This window comes from Heterocephalus glaber, unplaced genomic scaffold, assembly GCF_053883595.1.
Source record: "Heterocephalus glaber isolate CG9 unplaced genomic scaffold, H.glaber_assembly_v1.0 deba00001561, whole genome shotgun sequence".
Taxonomy (NCBI): Eukaryota; Metazoa; Chordata; class Mammalia; order Rodentia; family Bathyergidae; genus Heterocephalus; species Heterocephalus glaber.
Window position 1 is genome coordinate 12,483,009 of NW_028258349.1, and position 22,960 is coordinate 12,505,968.

Below are 22,960 nucleotides of genomic sequence, written 5' to 3' on the forward strand. Positions count from 1 at the left end.
CACCACCACTGGCCTAGACCATAGGGCTCAACAGAATAGTTTCCACAAAAAAAGTGTTGGTCTCTATTTAAGAATATATTAATAAAGTTAAGTGCCCTAGAAATCTCAGCTTAAACGTTTGGAAGAGAAAGAGGAGACCAGAGAGAATCTTCTGTTGAGAGGAAGCTTTGTTGACGTGGGCTCTTCTGTTGGAATAGGATTATCCCTGAACCAACATGCTCCCCAGCTGAGGCACATTTTCCTCTTTCTCCCTAGCTGTGTGGTGGTCATTTTGAACCCCAAGGAGAACAAGCAGCAGCACATCTTGAATACTGCCAGGTAGGCTGGGGCCAGGCCATGAGGTAGGGAGGGGGGACCAGGGTCCTGGTACATCCCTCTTCCTCACAGAGCCTAAAGGTGCTCATGGGTAGGTGATCACTCATTCACTACTCCATCGGCTCAGCCACATTCACCTAGTGTCCACTCTGCTTGGTGCTGTTCCAGGTGCTGGCGACATGGCAGTGAACATAAGAGACAAGAATTGTTCATTAGAGCTGACAGCCTGGTGTGGGCTATAAACCAGCTGGCAGATTACTAGCTGATGTTGCTCAGACCCGTGAAGGGAGTTATGGGGGACATGTTAGGGCAGTGAATGCAGGAAAGGCTCCCCAAATCAGACCTGACGGCAGTGAGGGGGTGATTAATGTGAAGGCAAGGGAGAACACCCCAACCAGGAAGATCACCAAGGCAAAGATCCTGCAGTGGTGAGGAGCAGCTGTAGACCCTAATGCTGGGAGCAGGGATGCAGGCAGGAGAGGTAAGGCTGGAGAAGCAGAAGCTGTGTTACGTGGGCCTCATGGACCTTGGGAGGGGGCTGGACATCATACTGAATGCAAAGAAAAACACTGGAAGAAGTTTATAGGCCAGAGAGATGCTTTCAACCACCACCCCAGCCCTCCTGCACACCTTATCTCTCCATAAAATTTACTCCTTTCTCAAATGCTATCTAATTTCCCTGTTCCGGGTGTTTGCTGTCTCTCTCTTCCACAATGTGATCTTTCTGAAGGCAGGGACTTCCTCTCAGTTCTTTTTTTTCCTTATTACTGAGGATTGAACTCAGGGCCTTTGCACTGAGTTAAATTCCCCAGCCCTTACTTACTTATTTATTTTTTGACACAGGGTCTGACACAGGTTTTAAAATTTTTATTTTTGAGATAGCGTCTCCCTAAGTTGCCCATCCTGGCCTCAAACATGGGATCTTTCTTTCTCAGCCTCCAAGAGTGCTGGGATTAAAGTGTGAGTCACCATGCCCAGCTTGATTTGGGTTTTAGAAAGATCCCTCCAGGGGCCGAGGATTTAGTTCAGTGGTACCACTCCTGCCTCACAAGTACAAGGTCCTGAGATCCCTGGTACTGCAAAAAAAAAAAAAAAGCTGTTCTAGAAAGATCCCTCCATAGGGGAATGGGATAAAATAAAATTAAAAGAAAGAAAGAAAGATTCCTGTAGCAGGGTATGGTAGCACACTCCTGTAATCCCAGACAGGATTGCCATGAGTTCCACGCTAGCTTGAGCTACATGGTAAGTTCAAGGCCATCCTTGAAATGCACAATGAGAGCCTGTCTCCAAAACCAAAAAACAACAAGAAAATAAAAGAAATACCTCCAGCAACAGGTTTCTTAGGGAAAGCCTTTTGCCCTGAGCAGGTGGCCTCTGCCTTGGGGCAGACTGATCACTGCCATTTTGAGGATATAGTTCCAAAAGGGCTCCCCACGTCACTCCTTGACATAGGTCAAGCTCAGCTCCTTTGGGTCCAGGTAAACAGATGAGGTGAGGATTTTCTGTCTCCCTTGTGGTCCCTATGGCATGGTCCTTAAGCTATGGCAGGCCCTGGTATATGGTGGAGATGGATTCTGTTCTGGCTTTTTGTTTGTTTTATTTTGTTTTTTGGTTTTTTGAGACAGGGTCTTGCTTTGTGTTTTTGGTTTTTTGGTTTTTTTGGTACGGGGGATCCAACTCGGAACCTTGCACTTGCGAGGCAGGTGGCAGAACCACTGAGCTAAATCCCCAGCCCTAGGGTCTCAATTTGTAGTTCAGGCTGGCCCTGAACTCACAGTGATCCTCCTGCCTGTGCCTCCAAGAGTCCTGGGATTATGGCATCCACCACCACGCCCAGCCCTTGTTTTGGCTTTGTGGGACCCTCAGCTCCTAATTATGGGTTCTGTCATTAGTGATGAGGGCAGAGCTGGCTGAAATATTTACTGTGTGATCTTAGGTGAAATATTACTTTCTAAGCCATAACCTCCTCTGCAAGTAAAATTGTCATTTCCATTTGTGAAAGTGTCCTAAAGACAATAATCACAAACCAGACATCCACAGATCTCTGTATTGCCTGATACAATATGTGTCTTCTCTTTTTTTGTTTCTTTTGTTTTTATTTTTTGTTTGTTTGCTTTTGGTAGTAGGCAGCAAACTTACGACCTTGCACTTGCCAGGCAGGCATAGTGCCACTGAGCTAAATCCCCAGCCCTGTTTCTTTTGTTTTTGTGGTACTGGGAATTGAACCCAGGGACTTTGCACTGAGCTGCATCCTCAGCCTTTTTTCTTTTTTCTTTTTTTTTTTTTTTTTTTTAAGGAGGAAAGTTTTATTTAGCTCTGTTTTTGAGACAGAGATTTTCTAAGTTACTCTGTTGTCCAGGTTGGGCTCAAATTTGTGATCTTTCTGCCTCAGCCTCCCACAGTGCTGGCATTACAGGCATGTGACATCATACCCAACTAAAATTTTTTTACAAAAAAATAAATGTCCCTCTTATTTTGAAAAAATGGGAAATCCTGGCCACTGGTACCCACGTTCCTCTGTGGCAGTGATGGACTCGAGTTTGGTAGTACTTGTCAGATACCTCTTGGGCAATCTCTCTTGTCTGAGTTTCCTCCCTAATTCCTGTAAGCAGTGCAGGGCATGGAGGTGGCCACTTTCAGCTTCTGGTGGGACTCTTTGAGGCAATGGTGTGGCCAGTGAGGAGATTTTCCCCTTGAGCACATATTAAATTCATGTGATCCTGGGCCTTAACCCCAGGGAGGGTTGAATTCATTGATGTAGAATGAGACCTGGCATTGGCAATTTTTAAAGTTGATATCAGAATAATCCCAGCATTACAAGAATAGTAAAAAGAGCACCTATATATCTTTCCTCTTATTTCCTACATATTAATATTTACCACATTTCCTTTGTCATTCTCTATCAATGTATGTATTTTTCTGAACTGGTTGAGAATAAGTTGCAGACATGGTACCTCTGTCTGAATATTTCAGTGTGAATTTCCTACAAAATCATTAGGACATGATCCTTCAAAATTAAAATACATCCATCAATATCAGGAAATTCAAACTGATACAGTGCTACCATGTACTCTTCATATGACTCCATTCAAGTTTCAACATTTGTTCCAAGACTGTCCTTTACAGCTGAAGGATTCTGCCCAGAAATCACACATTGCATTCAATTGTCCCTTCAGCCTCTTTCAGGCTGAAGCAATTCCTCCATCTTTTTTCAACTTTCATAATCGTGACACTTTCAGGAACCACATATCAAGTATTTTGTGGAATATCCCAGCATTTGGGTTGTCTGCTCTTGCCTCACAGTAGATTCAGGTTCTGTATCTTTGGCAGGAACACTTCAGGAGAGCTGTTAGGTGGTGCCTGCTGGACTTCATCAGAGCCTCTCTTTTCCCCTTTGTGATTAGTAAATGTCTTGGAGGAATCTTCTCTGAGACAGTGCACATATCTTCCTGTTCCTCACCACATTCCACTCAGCTAGTTGTAGCATGGTGTGGCCATATGTCAAGAGTTTTCCAGGGAATTCTGATGTGTAGCCAGGACTGAAAACCTACAAGTCAGAAAGTTGCCACCTGGTTAGTTGACCTTGGGCAGAGGCTTCCTTGTGTGGAGGGCTTCACATCTGCAGAATTAACTAATAAGCCCGAACTCCACAGAGCATGCCCATGGAATCAGTGTTGTGATGACCACACAACATTTGCCAGAGAGCCAGGTGCAGGCTCAGGGCATGCAACAGGGAAGGAGTGACTATAATCAATGAAAACCATCAGACGTGGTGGCTCATGCCTGTAATCCCAGGACTTGGGAGGCTGAGGCAGGAGGATCACTAAGAGTTCAAGGCCAGGGCCGGGGATTTAGCGCAGTGGTTCCAGTGCCTGCCTTGCAAGCGCAAGGTCCCGAGTTTGATCCCCGGCACCAAAAAAAAAAAAAAAAAAAAAAAAAGAGTTCAAGGGCAGCCTGGGCAACATAGTGAATTTAAGGCCAGGCTAAACTGCATAGCGAGACCCTGTCTCAAAAAAACAAACAACAGAAAAAAAGAAAAAAACAATAAAAACCCCACAACAAACATGGCTAACAACACAAGGGTATGCTTTTCTCCCACATAAGAATTCTGGAGATGTGCAGCTTAAGGGCTGTGTCTCTCTAAGTTTAGGGATCAGCCATGCCTAATGATGCATGCCTATAATCCCAACCCTCAGGAGGTTGAGGCAGAAGGATCACCTGGAGTTCAAGGCCAGCCTAGACTACATAGCAAGACCCTGTCTCAAAAAGAAAATTTTCAAGTTATTAGGGACTTCACTCCTTTTGTCTTTCTATTCTGCCACACTTAATTGTAAGGCTTCTGTTCCTGAGATCACCTCAAGGCTCAAAATAGAGTTCTGGCTGTCCTATTGGGTTTTTTTTGGGGGGGGTTGGTACTGGGGATCGAACTCAGGTCCCTGCACTTGCGCAGCAGGTGACAAAACCACTGAGCTAAATCCCCAGCCCTGGCTGTCCTGTTCTTGTTGCAGAAAGAGTGTGGGTTGGGAGCTGGGCAAGGGGTTCCCACTGAGAAACCTCCGTGGAAGTCCCACGCAGCCCATCAGTTTTCTGCTCCTAGACTAGACCAAGTCATGTAGCTATACCTGTGTAGCTACAAGAGAGGCAAGGGAATGTACTCCAGTTGGGGATGTTGGCATCCCAGTTCTCAGTGGGGTTATGTCAGTGAGGAAGGAAGGCAATCAGATACAGGGTAGGCAGCTGTATGTGATGTCTGCTGCTGTAAGGAGTGGAGAGAAGGCACCAAAGGGTGGATGCCATGATAAATGTTTCAGGCTTGTCAGAGACTCACTTAAAAACATTGTCTTAGTTATCTGCATGCTGATTTACTAACTCATATGAAGGAAACAATTAGTGGACTGTTAAGAAACAAAGAGGGGATAGCTCAGTGGTAGAGTATTTGCCTAGCATGTGCAAGGCCTCTACACCACAAAAAGAAAAAAGAAAAAGAGGAAGAGAGGAGAGGGAAAAAATATATAAAGTCTGGGAATGGGAAGTCTTGCTTCGAGGAAACATGCCAACTATTCTGGTCATTCACTCCTTGTGCAGGAATATCATCAGAGGGAAACATCTCAGTTGTTTGTGGGTTTTGCAGAACACTTTAGCATGGTGTGTTTAAACTGTGGGTTTAGAAGATGAGCATGTGCTGCAGGCTTCTCGATGTTCATGCTGCTCCTTTAGTTAGGCCAGGTTCATACCATTGCTTGTGTGTGGATTTTTCAGGATTATAGAGTAGGGTTTTAGGGAGCCCACTCTGCAGAGTGAAGAAAGCAGTGTCCCTGAACAGTGTACAACCCATTTGGATTTGATATTTCAGGGAAAGGACCTTTGCTTTTACCTCATTTCCCCAAATGCCGTGTTGGGCACACAGGCCCCACTGTTTGTATGCAGCTGCTCATCATACTCACCTCTCTTGGCCCCTTCCTAAGCCTGGGAGCCAGCAGTGGGCAGAGTGCTGAGAGCATTACCGCCCTTGGTAGACCCAGTGATCAATTCTTTTTTTTGTTCCCAGGAAGTCTCTGAGTGCTCTGGCCTTCTCCCCTGATGGGAAGTACATAGTGACAGGGGAGGTGAGTCATATGACTGAGCAGGTGGAGAGGGCCTTGGGGCCATTCCTTCTGCTCCCCAGCAGGAGGAAAATGACTACCTCCTGGGCCAGAAAGGTCCAGGGCAGATGGGGGAGGTGGCTTTTGGGGACAGCCTGTGGCAGTGACAGCTTCAGCTCTGACAGCCTGTCTAGCCCTGCCTGGTACAGAGCTCAGCAACATTAATGGCCTCACTTTCCCTAGAACGGGCACAGGCCAGCTGTGCGCATCTGGGATGTAGAGGAGAAAAGTCAGGTGGCAGAGATGCTGGGCCACAAGTATGGAGTAGCCTGTGTGGCTTTCTCACCCAATATGAAGCACATCGTGTCCATGGGCTACCAGCATGACATGGTCCTCAGCGTCTGGGACTGGAAGGTAAGAGCCTCTAGTGGGCCTGTGGGCAGGAAGCCAGTTGCCAAGGCATCTAGAGTCTCAGGCTTTGGGGGAACTGAACAAAACAATTTGGTAAAGTGCTCATTCAGCTAGCAGGTATTTATTGAATAGCTACTACTTCCTTCTGCTCTCCCACACGTATTTTGAGGTTTCTGTTCCTGAGATCACCTCCTGGCCCAAGGATTTCTAACTGTCATGTCCTCGTTTCAAGAGAGCAGGTGGGAAGCAGGGCACATTTCTTTTGGGGCCCATGACAAGATCTCAACTATGGAGTTACTGGAATAATAATAATAATTATTATCATTATTTTGGTACCGGGGATTGAACTTGGGACCTTGCGCTTGCGAGGCAGGCGGCAGAACCACTGAGCTAAATCCCCAGCCCTGGAATTATTTTTATATTGAAGAGCTATGACCTTGGAAAGATGACTTCTCTGTGTTTCCTCACCTCTAAAATGGATATAACAGAATCTGCCTCCTTGAGTTGTAGGACTTCAGTAGTTTCCACACACCAGATGGCTAGGCTGTGGAACAGCTTGGGGAGGACTTGGAGTCACAGAAGTGGCTACCAAGTCCTATTATGTGTGTCCACCCATGATCTATTATGTGATCTTGTACACATGCTGTCCCCCCTCACCCTGGCAGAATGGTGGAGAAGTGCCTTCCTCGTAGGGGTATTGAGAAGATTCCATGGGTTACCCTGAGAAGGGCTCAGAGGAGGGCCCAGAGCACGAGCCCCAGCTGTGACTGTCCCCAACACCAGGGCTCCAGAGCTTGGACCTTTGGAGAGAGTTCTAGAACTTACTCTCACCTAGGGACCTCTCTAAGCCTCAGTTTCTTCTAGAGGTTAGGAATGGCAAGAATCATACATCAGTTTCTCTAGAGAGCACCTCACTACAGGGTCAAAGGAAAACCCAACTCAGAGGGGAGGAGAGCAGGGAGACATGGGGCTGAGGGACAAGGAGTCTGGTGCATGGGTGCTGGTATGAGCTGCTCTGCACCCATTCTTCCAGAAAGACATCGTGGTGGCCTCTAACAAGGTATCATGCAAGGTCATTGCCCTCTCCTTTTCTGAGGACAGCAGCTATTTTGTCACTGTTGGGAACCGGCATGTGAGGTTCTGGTTCTTGGAAGTCTGCACTGAAGCAAAGGTGAGTTTCAGTCCACTTCAGCCAGGCCCTAGGGGAGTCACCAGTAGTAGCAGCATGGGTTCCTGTTTCTATGAAAGACATGGTGGTGGTGGTCACCGAGGTCATCTGGCCTTTCAGGGTTCCAGGTGCTGACTGGCAGGACCTGCAGGACATGTATACCACAGAGCCAGACCTCGTTCTTCAGCCACTTCCAATCCTTCTGCCCAGAAATCTGTGTTCTGTTTTTCCTTTCCCTCTCCCCAACTTGGAATACATTAGAGTCCTCCTCTTTAGCTTTGTCAATGAGGGCCCCGTTGTGGCCCTGCTGGGGGCTAGGCCATGTGGACAGTATCTCACTGTGTCCTCCTATGGCTCAGGTGACAGGCACAGTGCCCCTAGTGGGGCGCTCAGGCATCCTGGGTGAGCTGCACAACAACATCTTCTGTGGCGTGGCATGTGGCCGGGGCCAGATGGCAGGCAACACCTTCTGTGTGTCCTACTCGGGTCTCCTCTGCCAGTTCAACGAGAAGAGGGTGCTGGAGAAGTGGATCGACCTGAAGGTACCCCGCCCTCTGTGCCGGCAGTTGAGAGCTACTCTTTCCACCTGATGCATCTCCAGGGATGCTCAGCAGTGCCCCTGCTGCAGCTTTTCCCCACTAGTTCTGTGTGTGTGAGGCTCCAGGAGTGTAACTTTTCCTTTCTGAGCCTCAATTTCTTTGTAAAATGGGAATACAGCTCTCTCACAGTTGGTAAGACATGAGATGATATATGTGAGGCCTTTGGCACAATGCCTGCCCTCTGAAATGGAGTTAAAATTACAATTATTTCCCATCACTATTTGGGCTAGTTCATATTTCCTTTCATCATGGAGCTTTCTCCACTAGTCAGCTATTGTAGGACTGCTTTTTTTTTTGAGATATGGTCTCGATATGCAGTTCAGCTGGCTTGAACTCATAGTGATGCTCCTGTCTCAGCTTTCTGAGTGCTGGAACTATAGGTGTGCACCACCATACCCAGCTCTAGGCTGCTTTAGAGTATTCATCTTTATGAAATTGTTTTTAAGCAATAGGGAAAAAAATGTAAGCCTAAACTTTAACCCAGTTACTACAGGTAACCTATCTGAAGTTGCAGTGTACTGAACAGTTACTTTCTACACACCACTGAGTTCCTCTGTAGACAGCAATGACTGCTCTGTCCCAATTTGTGCCTCTGCCTGCCTGCTGGCACATCTCCTTCAGTGGTGACTGTATGCTATGCCCTAATTTCAAAGACCTTAAAATGTGCCAAAATGGGCATTTTAGACCCATGGAACCATGGAAGTCTTCCCTGGAGTGCCAAGGCTGCTGTCAGTCCCTGTGTCCCCAGGCCAGGCTGCATGAAGCACCTGGTTCACTTGGGTCTATCCCTTCTGTTCCCACAGGTCTCCCTGTCTTCCTGCCTCTGTGTTAGTGAGGAGCTCATCTTCTGCGGCTGCACAGATGGAATAGTTCGCATCTTCCAGGCCCACAGCCTGCAATACCTCGCCAATCTGCCCAAGCCACACCACCTTGGAGTAGACGTGGCCCAGGGCCTAGAATCCAGGTACCACCCAGGGCAAGGGGAGGGGAAGGAAAAGGGAAGCCATCCATCCACGCTTCCAGATTCATCTGATCCGTCTGCCTGACCATCCTACCAATACTAGTGATTGCTCTCAGCCCTGGAAAAATACTCTCAGCTACAGAGAATAAAGAAAAACATTCTGCCTTTCCAGGGCGAGAAGTGAGGCTAGAGGGTGGAGGTGAGTGGTAGAGGACCAGACACAAAGAAATAAACTAAATCACTTCAGGTAATGCTAAGTGCTGTGAAAAAGAGGGGCCGGGGATTTAGCTCAGTGGTGCCGCTGCCTGCCTCGCAAGCGCAAGGTCCTGAGTTCGAGCCCCAGTACAAAAAAAAAGAAATGTTGTTAACATTTATTAAGCAGATAATAACTGTTGTCTCTAGGTTAAAAGTGGGAAGACAAAGCAACGAGATCTCTGCCACCAGAAAGCTTACAAGGGAGTGAGGGAGCTGCATACTACACAAGTGCACGAGCAAGTTAATACCAGATAGCCATAGCGCTTGGTGAAAGAAAGCAAGGCTTTGGGAGGGAACGCCAGGCTGTGTTAATTCAATGTCTGTTGAGGAGGAGCCGGTTGCATAGAGAGCTGGGCCCTAACAGCTGTGTAAAGGCCTTAGGGGGGCAACACACTGGGCATAGCATGTTACAGGAATAGTGAAGGCTGTGTGACCAGAACCTAGCATGCTGGGGGAAGATGGCAAGAGATGAGACCCCAGCATTGATAGAGGCCAGTGGGAGGACCCTGCAGTCTGTTCTGAGGCCAATGGGCAGCCTCTGGGGTTACATGATGAGGCTTTGCATGGTAGATCCCTTGGCTACCGTATCCAGAGTACAGGGAAGAGCCAAACTGGCTTATCCCCTTTGTTGTAAGTCTGTTTGATGGACTCTGGGCGGGGTACCTAACTAGAACATGCTGGAGACCTGGGGCTTCCTGCTTGTGTATTATTGGACACCAGCTCCTGAGTTCCTTCTCCAAGACAGAGCCTAAAGGGAATGACTGGGTGTCATGAAAGAAAAAGGATAGGTGAGTAACCCATAGGCCATGGCACATTGCAGTAGCTAGGCTTCCCAGCTCTGCCACCTTCTGTTGTGCACTGTGTGGCTTAGGGCAGGTCAGTGTACCTCCCTATGCTTTGGTTTCCTCATCTGTAAAACACAGTACTCTTACAGTTGTGAGAATTTAGTGCAGCTAAGATTCTTAGCCTGGTTCACAGTAAGTGCTCAGTAAACTGTAAGAAACCTTTGTAGGAACACCCCAGGCCAGGGGACCGCTCACCAGCCTCCTCTGACAAGTTTTAATCACACATTGGTGAGAAGGAGAGGGGAAGCTTATGGTACATGCCCATTTTCTGACTTATGATCAGAAAAAAACCAGGATGAAAACCTGGTTTGAGTAGAATGAGGGCAGAGGAATGTCAATAGGAATCAAAAACTCAAGCTGTATCCTCCAGGGTATAGTTTTATCTTACTTTTTTCTCTTTTACTTGGCCCAAACTTGCTTTGCAGAGCCAGTTTCTCTCTCACTCTTTACTTTTACTTTTTCAAACAAACTTTGCCACTGCAAAAAAACCCAACACCTTAAATCACTCTCAAAAAACAGACACAAACAGACAGTTTGCAGCCTCTGTTAGAGCTAAAGCAAAAGAACGAGGATGAGGAAGTGAGATCCCACCAATACTATAAGGGAGGGCATCACCTGGCAAGAGGCAGAGGTGGCTGTCACTACTCACAGTGACAGTGCTGATGGTTGATGACCCACATCGCCTTGTTAGCTTTCTCTACCACAGGAAGGTGGATGCAGTCTACCCAGATACAGTGGCCCTGACCTTGGACCCTGTCCACCAGTGGCTGTCCTGCATATATCGGGACCACAGCATCTACCTCTGGGATGTCAAGGACATCAACAAAGTGGACAAGATGTGGTCAGAGCTCTTCCACAGCTCCTACGTCTGGAATGTGGAGGTGAGCACCCCCCTCCCCTTGCCCTTCCTCACTCCCCACTTGGGGGCTTGACTAGTGGAATCATGCATAGAGTTTGAGGTACCCATTGACCTGTTCCTTCAGAAGATACCCATTGACTCCCACAGTGTGATAGGCCCTCGTGGAGCTGCTAGGGACACAGCTGAGAAGGAAACAGACAAGAAGTCCTGCCCTCAAGCTCCCATGTGGGTGGGAGAATAAATGGGATGCATCAGTATATAACATGCCAGGTGGCAATACCTCTCTGAAGAAAGATGGAGCAGAGTAGGGCAGAGGGGATCAAGATGATATTCAGGAGGGAAGAGTGGTTAGTCAGGCCTCTCTGAGGCTGTGACATTTGAGTGAGGTGTGTGACTAGTGGAGAGAACAGCAGGAGTAAAGGTTTTATGGCAGGAACATGGTGAAGAAAAAAGTATATTCTACTCTTTTTTTTGGCTGAAAATTCTTCCCTACCAGGAATGTTGTCCTAATGAAATTATGTTTTCAGGGGCCCAATTCAGAATTGTAAGAAAGAACATTACTGGAAATCTAACTCAGATCCTTGTGTTTGCCAGGCAGGCGCGGCACTACATCCCCAGCCCGATGAACGTTATTCTTTCGAATAGGCATTATTCAACTCTTTGATGCTGCCTAAATCCATCTGCCTTTGTGGGTCCAGTGTTTTTGTTGATGCCATTTTTTTACATGTAGAAAGAATTTTTTTAAAAAGAATATTTTAAAAGAACTTCTATATTTGAAAAATTTTTAAATTTGGAAGTAAGGGTGAGATATTGAGGATGAAGTGAGAATCTTTGTTGATCACTCCCCATACCCCAATCCTGCTGCCTCTCACACTCACCCACTGTTATCAGTTTAACTTTTTTTTTCAGTACCGGGGACTGAACCCTGGGCCTTTGCACTAAGCTACATACCCTGTTCTTTCTTTTTTATATTTTGAGACAGGGTTTTGCTAAGTCACTAAGTTACTCAGGCTGGATTAGCATTTGCATTCTTCCTGCCTCACCTTCCCAGAGTGCTAGGATCAGAGGCATGTACCATGACAACTGGCTTTTTTTCCCCTTGAGGTGGGATCTCGCTATGTTGCCCAGGCTGGCCATGAACTCATGATCTTCCCACCTCGGCCTCCCAAGTTGCTCACATTATCAGCATGCACCATCACACCTGGCTGTGATGTTTTTGATGAGTGACTTTTTAGTGTCCTTCATTATCACTTATAATAGTTTTTCGTATAAAGTCTAATACTAGTGTAGACATCTCAGGACCCTTTTAGTTACTATTTGTATAGAGTATCTTCCATAAGTATCCCTGGCCTTCATTGCTTTTTTTTTTTTTTTTTGTAGATTTCAAATCTATTTTTGTAGTGGGAGATTACAATTAATAACTTACGTTTATGACAAATAATATTCACTTTATATTTATGACAAATAATACTTAGATTCAATAATATATAAACATTCTATTCTCTCCTTTGTTTTGAGACAGGATCTTGCTATATAGTTCAAGGTGACCTTGAACTCACCATGGAGCCCAGGCTGGCCTCTAACTCATGGCAATCCTCCTCTTTCAGCCTCCAGAGTGAGTGCTGGGACTACTCAGGCAGCTGAGGGGGAAAGATCACTTGAGCCTAGGAGTTCAAGACCAGTCTGGGCAACATAGTAAGACCCTGTCTCCAAAAAACCCCAGAAAACAGGGCCAGGGATTTAGCTCAGTGGCGCCGCACCTGCCTCGAAAGCGCAAGGTCCTGAGTTTGATCCCCGGTACCAAAAAAACAAAAAAACAAACAAACAAAAAAGAACATGTTGGGCATGGTGGTACATGCCTATAATCCCAGCACTTGGGACACTGAAGCAGGAGGACTGCCACAAATTCAAGGCCAGCCTGGGCTACATAAGTGAGGTCAAAGCTAGCCTGAACTACATAGTGAGACCCAGTCTAAAAAAAACAAAAGTGAGAAGTTTTCAGATTTATGAAGATACATTCTTTCTGCTTCTTCCTCCTTTTGGAGATTTCCATAATGCATATGCTGGTACTCTTGATGATATTCCATGGGTCCCTAATCCCTGAGATTCTGTTCACTTTTTGTCACACATTTTTCTTTTTATTCTTCACACTATGTAATTTCAGTTGACCTATCTTTTTTTTTTTTTTTTTTTGGTACCGGGGATCGAACTCAGGACCTTGCGCTTGCAAGGCAGGCACAATTGACCTATCTTTAAATTCACTGATTATTTCTTCAGCTTTAAATCTCCTGTTGAACCCTAGCGAATTTGTCAGTTTAGTTTTCTGACATTGCAGCTCCAGATTTCTGTTTAGTTCTTCTTTATAATTTCCCTTTTTATTGATGCTACATATACTTGGTGAGACATCATTCTTCTGGTTTCCTTTAATTCTGTCCACAACTTCCTTTACTTCTCTCAGCATATTTAAGATAATTGATTTACAGTGTTTGTCTAAAAATCCAATCTGAGCCTCTTCGGTCACAGTTTCAGTTAATGTCTTTTGTCCTGTAAGTGGGCCATGCTTTCTTCTTTGTTACATGTCTGCTCATTTTTGTTGTTGTTGTTGTTGAAAACTGAGTATTCTACATATTATAATGTGATAAACCCTGGAAATCAGATTCTCTTCCTTCCCCATTGTTTATTTTGGATGATTGTTGGGGGTTGTTTTTTAGTGACTTTCCTAAACTATTTTTGTAAAGACTATATTTTTTATCATGTCTTGTTACTGAAGTTTTTGTTAAGTTTTTCTTATGGTTGGCTAGTGATTTGACAGATTTCTTTAAATGCCAAAATTAAACAGCTTTATTTATTATCATTTTCACTCCTCTGGTGTAAGTTCTTCATTAGATCCCGAAGTTCTGAAAAAAAGTTGATATGGACAGTTTTTGCCAGTTTAATAGGTGAGCAGAGTTTTCTACTCTGCCATATGCCAAGATATTACTTGACACTCATTTGTCTTTCATTTTATTTTATTTATTTTATTTATTTTCCGGTACCGGGGATCGAACTCAGGACCTTGCACTTGTGAGGCAGGTGCAGTGCCACTGAGCTAAATCCCAAGCCTATTTGTCTTTCACCTTAAAAGAAACTATATGGGGGCCCGGGATTTAGCTCAGTGGTTCTGCCGCCTGCCTTGCAGGCGCAAGGTCCCGAGTTCAAGCCCTAGTACCAAAAAAAAAGAAACTATATGTATTTAATCCTCACCTTCTTATGTTGGCATCACTCTTATCATTTTTATTGTCTGAAGCTCTTTCTGTAGTAGATTTTCCAGGATCAGTTCATAAGAACAATATTTCCTAATTTATCTTTTTTGCTTGAAAATCACTTTTTTTTTCTGGATAGAAAATGCTAGCCTTACATTTTCTTTCCTTACCTATCTTAAATATGTTTCTCCATTTTTTTATGTGCTCCATGATTTTTTTACTGAGCTGCCCATTTTACTTCAAAATTTATTTGTGGGGCCTTTTAAGGCCTGGGATGGACTGGATAATAAATGGGAGCATTCTATATCTTTTTTTTGTTGGGAGGGTTTACTGGGAATTGAACCCAAGTAGTTCTGAGCTCCATTCCCAGCCCACTTCCCCCTCTTTTTTTTTTGAGACAGTCTTGCTGAATTGCCGTCTTAATTATTTTTCTCTTGTTGCTGAGACAAAATACCCAGCACATCAAAGTTAAAGGAGGAAAGGTTTATCTAGCTCAGTTTATAGAGGTTTCAGTCCAAAATCGGCTGATTCCAAGGCAGGGTGGCATGGCAGATAGGTATAGCAGAGGAGAAACAGCGCATAGCAGGCAGAAAGTAGCAAAACAAGACCCGACCACAGCTCTTTCTCTATGTCATATCCAGGCTACTTAGAGCAAGTAGAACTCACACCCTTAATCCTTAGTGCCCTGATCCTAGCATTGCACCATGAGTCAATTCCAGTGTCACACACTCTAGATCCAGCCACCTTTAAAAAAGCCCCGCCTATCACTGTATGAAGCTTTGGGGGGACATCTGGATACAAGCCATAACAGTTGCCCAGGCTAGCCTCAAACTAACAGTCCTCCTGTCTCAACTTCCCAGATAGCTGGGATGACAGGTATGTGCCACCATGCCTGGCTCTTGTTTATTTTTAACATAGAAGGTGTTGCACAACACCTTTGTCTTCAGCTACCTTTTTTCACCAAATTATAAAGCATGTCATTGTGCTGTCATTGAGGTAGTCATAATGTATCACCCTTTGTCTTGTTTTTTTGGGAACTGTAGGTATATCCTGAGTTTGAAGATGAGAGAGCTTGTTTGCCATCAGGATCTTTTCTGACTTGTTCCTCAGACAACACTATTCGCTTCTGGAACATGGACAGCAGCTCTGATTCTCACTGGCAGAAAAACGTCTTCAGCAATGTGAGTACTTTTATTGTGATCTGTATTTTAGAAGGAATGAAGTCCCCTTGAAACCACCATACAGGGGCAAGAAGGAAAGAGGTCACTGTGGCTAGAACAAAAAAGACTCTTAATGCAGGATGTGCCGCTTCACCACTCCTCCCACCCTTTCTTTTGCACTGTGTTAGACATGTGATATTTGGCTGCACACAATAGAAAAACTCAAAAGAAGATGAATTTTGGTTTTCTGACTCATAAAAGGAATCTGAAAGTAATTGGTACAGGCAATTTTGGCAGCTCCAGAAAGCCCTTTGAGACCCAAAGGACTTCTATTGCTCAACTTTGTCTTTTGAGAGAGTAGTTCTCATCTTCATGATCTAGTATGGTTACTGGATTCCCACCTGTCATACCTGAGTTCCAAGTAGCAGGATTTGAGGAAAGGCAGCAGAAGGGTTCTTATTTGCTGTACAATTTATTCATGTAGCCTCATCTAGCTACAGGGGAGACTGGAAAACACAGGTTTTGAGACTTCCAGCTCAAAACCAGAATTGTGTCGCTAAGGAAGAAGGGATGACTGGCTACAGGGAGGCACAGAATTCCTCCCAATGCTGACCTCAGCCCTTTCCTTCCTGCAGACCCTGCTGAAGGTAGTGTATGTGGAGAATGACATCCAGCACCTGCAGGACACGTCACACTTCCCAGACTGGGGTGGTGAAAACGGCATGCCCACAGATGTGAAAGCTGGGGTGCGAGTCATGCAGGTCAGTCCTGATGGCCAGCACTTGGCCTCAGGTGACCGAAGTGGAAATCTGAGGCAAGTGAGGCCTGGCCATGCCTAGTGTATATCTCCTGCTAGGTGTGGTGGTACACATTAGTCATGCCAGCACCCAGGAGGCTGGGGCAGGAGAATCGCAAATTCAAAGCCAAGCGTGGGCTACAGAGCGAGACCGTATTGTGCAAATAAGTGAATAACATGTACACTTCACAGCTCCAGTGGGAAGGAGCCTGGTCTTGGCACCTCCAGCTGCCCACTGGAAATGAGAAGCTGTGAGTAGCAGTCCAAGAACCAGCCACCTCTGGAAATTTAAGCCAGAAGGGGCTTCCTTTGGGGCTGAGATCTGTGTAAATACAGGACCTCAGCAGCTGCATCATGCAGACATTGCCTACTTAGTGAGTGGGCAAGCAAACTGGTACCAGTGCTAAAATGTCAGTGCCAGCTGCAGGGGTTTCTGAGGGCTTGAGAGAGGGTCCAAGAGGGTGGGACATTTGGGGAATTGTTTAGCCACCCTGCCAAGGTTTTTCAGTATGATAGGTGCTGACAGAGCATGAGCCCTGTCATAGACCATGTTTAAGATAATGGATGACACCGGTGACCATCTCAGTGTTGGAACTATTGGGAAATGAAGTAGATTGGGGATAACTAGAAAGCATGTGCTCCATAAAGGGCCAGCCACCCTGTGGCACCCAAGGTTCCAAGTTGTCCTGTTGTCCCTTGTCCAAGAAGAGCAAAAAGTGCAGAGGGTTTTTTTTTCTGTAAAATTCTGATTTTTAAATCCTGGCAACTGTTGTTTTATCCATTATTCCATGAGACGGAGTAATAATGTGTGAGCTGGTTGCTTCCTTGACAGGGTCCTGCTAGGAATGGCAAGCAGAAGCAAGAACTAAGGTGGTCTAGATTTTTCCCCTGTGGGTGCTAGTCTGATCACCATGTGTATTAATACCTTTCCTATAAGTACGGTTTTAACTCCGCTTTTTAGATGGCCAGAAAGCTGGGCTAAAATCACACAAGTAGACAGTAAAAACTGTGGGATGACTTGTTGACTGATTTCATTTGAAGTGAATGTCTAGATTTGAGACTCATTAGGAATAAGAATCCTACCTTTGACCATGACCTCAGACCCCAGGCCCTTTCCCCCTCAGGGACCACCTGTGATATAGCCCTGCACATCTTCCCCCAGGGGAATGTCCTTGAGCCCGTGAACCACAAGGAGCTGGTACCTGCTGAGGTCTCCCTGCCTCCCTGCTGCTCCCTTTCGTTGGCAGGCTTCATGAGAAAGTGTGGCTGAGCATCTCTGGACTTGTTCGCACAATAGGGAGTTCCAGTATTGCCTTCCTAGTTGTTCTGACCTTTCATAGAAAAGCCTGGCACAGGATTTGAGGGCTGTGGTCAGGTTACAGTGGATACTGTGTGTCTCCCAGGATCCACGAGCTACACTTCATGGATGAGCTGGTCAAGGTGGAGGCCCACGATGCTGAGGTGCTCTGCCTGGAGTACTCCAAGCCTGAGACTGGTGAGCCACAGAAGGGGGTGATTTGGGTCTGGTGGGACTATGGATGATAGCTTGGGGACCTGTGTTTAGTAAGGGCCCCTGTCGCTGGACCCTGGGACCAAGGTGACTGGGACTCCCACAAAGCAAGTGTCTGCAGGCAAAGCTGAGCTCAGCTTGCTTCTGCTGGGCCCAGCACCCCAAGCTGTTCCCAAGCTAAAGAGGTAAGTGAATGTCTGGATGAGCTCATCCTCTGCTGGAGAAAGGTAACTGACTGTAAGGCATTATTTTGAAAAAGTTTGAAGCCTGGAGAAAAGTTGCAAAAATATAAGGATCCTGTGCTTACCCTGCACCCAGATCCTTTATGTTTTTCCTTTGAAACCCAGTTAATCCTGTGACTGGGTGTGTGACTCTGCTTCCTTCCCACTCCTCTGTGCACACATGTTCACATGCACATGCCACTCTCAGACACTTCCTGGAGCATTTCCTATGAAAGAGGACATCATTCACAGGACTAAACCACATTTGTCAATCTGGGGGTTTCACTGCAATACTATGCTGTCATCTCTCCTGTGATCCTTATTCAAATGTTGCCAGTTGTGCTGATACTGTCCTTTATAGTGCCTTTGTTTACCCAATCCTGGTTTACACATGTAGCTGTCATGGCTCTTTCGTTGATATTATTCTGGAACATTTCCACAGTCTTAATGGGCCTTTTTGACTTTGGCTTTCTGCAGAATACAGACTAGTCATTTTGTAGAATTTCCCTCAATTTGGTTTGTCTGTTTTCCTCATGATTTGGCTCAGATGGTACATCTCTGGCGGGAATCCAATGTAGGTAGTTATGTCTTAATATGTTACATGATTTTTCCCAATGTCTTCTTTTATTCTTCCATCCCATACCCTCTTCCCCCAAATTCTCTTTCATCTGCTGTGACTTTTATACCATTCCTGAGCTTCTCACCAACTCAGGTTGTGTTGCTAGCCCTCAGCCATACCAGGTGACCAGAGCAGGTGCTACGGGGGTGGGGAAGCAGTAGGAAGGTGTGGTGGTAGGAGTAGCTGTCGTTAGAGCCTACATGAGGCCTGGGTGGTCAGAGCTTAGAGAGTAGGGGGCAGGGTTTTGAGTGAGGCTGAGAGGGTGCCAGTTTCACAGAGCGTGCCAAGAAGATGCACTCTACCCAACATCTGCTATGTCCTCCCTGGGACTGGTGGTGAGGGGTGGAGTCTGTGAGGAAAGACCACCCAGAACTAAGAGTGTGGCCCTTCCTGGGTTTGGGGAAAGTTAGCTACAGCTCTGGAACCCAAGACCTTTTCTCCAAGGACTGGACAGCTCAATCACAGTCCTTCTGGAAGACTGAGACATCCAGACAGGCTTTAAGAACCCAAGTTCATTCTTTCCACCCACAGGACTGACTTTGCTGGCCTCGGCCAGCCGGGACCGACTGATCCATGTGCTGAATGTGGAGAAGAACTACCACCTGGAGCAGACCCTGGATGACCACTCGTCCTCCATCACAGCTATCAAGTTTGCTGGTGAGCCCTTCCATCCAGCTTCCTGTGCCTTTAATGGACTCTCCCTCTAGCTCCGTAGTAGAGGAGAGGCAAGCTCCAGATTTAGGTTAGCTAGAGTCAAAAACCAAAGTTTTAGATTTTTTTGTTTATGAAAATTAATGTCTATAGATTTTCTTTACACCATGTGTAGTGGTATACTCCTGTAGCCCCCACTACTCTGGAAGCAGAGGCAAGAGTGTCTCTTGAAGTTTGAAGCTAGGGGCCAGGGATTTAGCTTAGTGGTTCCGCCACCTGTCTCAAAAGTGCAAGGTCCTGAGTTCAATCCCTGGTACCAAAAAAAAAAACCAAGAAGTTTGAGGCCAGCTTAAGCAACATAGTGAGACGACCATCTCAAAAAACAAAACAAAGCAAATCAGTTAAAATAAACAAAATATTTTCCATTTTTGTCTCCTAATAAAACCTATAGTAGCCAGGCACAGTGGTACAAGCCTAGTCCCAGAACTTCTGAGACTGAGGCAGGAGGATCACAAGTTTGAATCCCACTTGGGCAACTCAACAAGACCCTGTCTTAAAACAAAAAATAGCCCAGGGATTTAGCTCAGTGATTCCACTGCCTGCCTTGCAAGCGCAAGGTCCCGAGTTTGATCCGGGTACCAATAAAAATAAAAAGGACTGGAGATGTAACTGAGTGCAGCAGAAGATTATTTAGATAATCTTGTGAACGAGAATGTGTTGATGTTCCTTGGTCTCTCCACTTTCTGCCTTGCTTAGCTGAGGGGTAGGGAGCTGGGCAGAGACACAGTGGTAGGTTTGGATGAAGATCTCACAAAGGCCTTTGGTCTGCCAAAACTCCTCAGACAGCCCATCTATGTGGGATGAGACATAGGGTAATAAACGGGTAAATCTATCAGCTTGACCAGCAGGGGACTTACCTCTAGTGAACAGTCTAGATCCCAAGAGGAAATGACTGCCTGCGGAGGTAGCCAGGAGTCAGGCCTTACAGCCCGCTGGTAAAGGGCATGGCCCTGTCCTAGAGCTCCCAGTCAGTTTGAGAGGGCAAAGATCCTAAGCCAGGCTCCTGGGTGCCCTACATAGCCAGTCAGAATGCAGCAGAAGCTACCTAACCAAGGAAAAATTCAGTGTTATAACCATCTTCTGTGAAATATATATCCAAACTGGCAAACACAATATCTGTCATTTACAGCCTGTTACCATGACTGTCCCCATCAAAGTCACAGTTGGTAACTGTGAACTGGGACAGATACACTGCTGTTTATGGCCAGAGACTGCTCTGGTTGCTCATGGTCGAATGGTGGTAAATGCTTGGATTCAGCACCAGCAGGTTTAGAAACAGGGCCTGACCAGGAGCTTGCAGGTCCTTTCTGGGTCCCTTCCAGGTCACACTTCTCCCCCCACAGGGCTCACTCTCTTCTGCACTCGTGGTGACTCCTGTTGAATAGCATCTAGTTCTTGTATGTCGGGTCCTGACTCTCGAATGTGCTGTCATGAACAAACAGCGTCTCTTGTACCAAGACTCCAACTATTTCCTGTTTGTTCAGCTCTTACTCTAAAAAGACAGGAGAATAATAAAAGTGAGGCCATTCACAATGTGTGACTGTATAGGGAGGGACAGTTCTTAGGCCCATTGTACAGACAGGAAGCTAAGGCTGAAGGGAGACCCGAGTTTGGAGCACAACATGGAGCAGCTGTGACCCTGGGACCAGAGAATGCTGGTGCTCATTCGTGGCCCTGGCCTGGCTCTGTGCACCTTGAGATGAGGACTCTGTACCTCTGAGCCCCTGTGGTCATGAGTGTGCATTCAGGAAGATGAGATGAGGCACACACATGACACCTAGTCCAGGATTCATGGGAATGTCCCAATTCTTCCTGGTGGCAGGCACTTCCTGGCCTGCCTTCACTTGTCCCTGCTTGTGGAGTTCCTTAGCTAGGGTTCCTATCCATGTGGCCCAGCCCTGGCTCACCCAGGCCTCACCCCTCTTCCTCCCCCAGGCAACAGAGACATCCAGATGATCAGTTGTGGGGCCGACAAGAGCATCTACTTCCGAAGTGCCCAGCAGGTAGGGTAGGGTGGCCTCCTAGGGAAGTGGAGTCTGGAGCTTGTCAGGGGTGTCCTCTGAAGGTCTTGCCTGCCCTGGCAGACCTCGGATGGACTCCACTTTGTCCGTACCCATCATGTGGCAGAGAAAACCACCCTGTATGACATGGACATTGACATCACACAGAAGTATGTGGCTGTGGCCTGCCAGGACCGAAATGTGAGGTGAGGAGTTCGCCTGCTTGTGTGGTTCCTGAGAGGCTGGATGTAAGGAACACAGGAAGTGTCTCTTAGAAGCCAGGCTCTTCCAGGCTTAGCCACCAAGCACACAGAGGGCTTCCTTCTTGCTCTCCCAGCGGCCTTTGTGGGATGACTGAGAAGTACTGACAGCTTAGAAGCTCACTCATTCACCCACCTATCCTGGGCCCCTATCTGCTCTGGACAGTACTGGGTTCAAAGGAGTGGCCAGAGCAGCCCATGTTCTCCTTCATGGAGTTCACAATCTGATGGAAGGAGGACACCCACCTCACCTGTGACAGTGACAAAGCAGAAAGGTTAGAAATGGGGTAGGGGACACCAACTCCATCAAACAGGGAGCTCGGGGAGATGTATTGTCACTCCCTTCATGGCTTCTTCAAATTAGGGGTGGCACTAAGCTTGGTGTGTAGAGGGGCGTAGACAGTAACTCCTAATACACAGCCTTCATAACTTTAACTTTGATGGGTTTCACTCCAGGCATCAGAAGGGCATAATAGATAGCAGTGGTTTCTAGGTGAGAAGACAGCAGGAGCTAGGGGAAGGGGCCTGGGCAGGGCCCTCCTTATGCCCCACATTGTGCTCCATCCCCAGGGTCTACAACACGGTGAATGGGAAGCAGAAGAAGTGCTACAAGGGCTCCCGTGGTGATGAAGGGTCCTTGCTGAAGGTGAAGAATGGGGGCCCCTGGGAATTATCTCAAACAGGCACCCCACACAGGGTCCTGTCTGCTGCCCCAATGGGCCACACAAGACCTGTGTCCTTGGTACTTAATCAGTGTGATATGCTGGCCAATACCCACTCAAGCCTGATTAGCCAAGGATGCTTTCATGGGGGGATCCATGTTTGCTGAGCCCTTCCCCAAGAGGGGGTGCTTCAGTGGGGTTCAGTTTGCATGGCAACAGGGTGTACTGGGAAGAAGCAGAGAGGTAAAGACTCCTCTCCTGGCTTGTCTTGCTCCAGAAAGCCACAGAGTGGGCACTTCTCAGAGGCTCGGGCCTAGAAGAGTTGCTGTGAGTTCAGGTTCTACTATCTGCCTTGGGCTGCTGTGTGACCTTGAATAGGCACCAACTCTTGACCTGTTTCATCACTTGAAAAATGCAAATAAAAACAGCCGCTAAGCCTGGGATGGTTACAGGCACATTATTACAGGCAGGAGGGTTACACGTTCAAGCCTAGCCTGGGCAACTTAGCAAGACCCTGTCTCAAAGGAAAAATAATAAAAAGGCTGGGGCTTAGCTCAGTGTGAAGGCCTTGGATTCAGTCCCTAGTACTACAAAAAAGGCAGCCTCTGTCCTCAGTTGTTCTGTGGAGGAATTAAGCTTATTCATGTGCGTTGCTTAGCCCAGGGCCTGGCTGCTATTATTACTGCATGGTGGTTATTAATATCTTCACCTGCTAAGTGGGCGCAGGAGTGCTTCCTGCCAAGCTGTGTGTTTATTGGTTAGTTTTTTTGTTTTGGTTTGGTTT

The 22,960-nt window shown here is 46.6% G+C and overlaps 1 protein-coding gene across 2 annotated transcripts in view; it reads left to right on the forward strand.

Moving 5' to 3' along the window:
• Positions 1 to 22,960, forward strand: part of Wdr62 (WD repeat domain 62) — a 42,465-nt gene that overhangs the window by 4,188 nt on the left and 15,317 nt on the right. The window contains exons 3-16 of one of the 2 annotated variants that reach the window (XM_013077385.3): positions 256 to 318; positions 5,864 to 5,921; positions 6,141 to 6,311; positions 7,342 to 7,479; positions 7,836 to 8,018; positions 8,879 to 9,039; positions 10,828 to 11,017; positions 15,281 to 15,418; positions 16,033 to 16,211; positions 17,597 to 17,688; positions 19,075 to 19,200; positions 21,190 to 21,257; positions 21,339 to 21,460; positions 22,085 to 22,160. In XM_013077385.3, coding sequence (XP_012932839.1) covers positions 256 to 318; positions 5,864 to 5,921; positions 6,141 to 6,311; positions 7,342 to 7,479; positions 7,836 to 8,018; positions 8,879 to 9,039; positions 10,828 to 11,017; positions 15,281 to 15,418; positions 16,033 to 16,211; positions 17,597 to 17,688; positions 19,075 to 19,200; positions 21,190 to 21,257; positions 21,339 to 21,460; positions 22,085 to 22,160 — 1,765 coding nt within the window. The remainder of the gene's footprint in view (positions 1 to 255; positions 319 to 5,863; positions 5,922 to 6,140; positions 6,312 to 7,341; positions 7,480 to 7,835; positions 8,019 to 8,878; positions 9,040 to 10,827; positions 11,018 to 15,280; positions 15,419 to 16,032; positions 16,212 to 17,596; positions 17,689 to 19,074; positions 19,201 to 21,189; positions 21,258 to 21,338; positions 21,461 to 22,084; positions 22,161 to 22,960) is intronic. The other variant, XM_021239424.2, reaches the window with a different exon arrangement.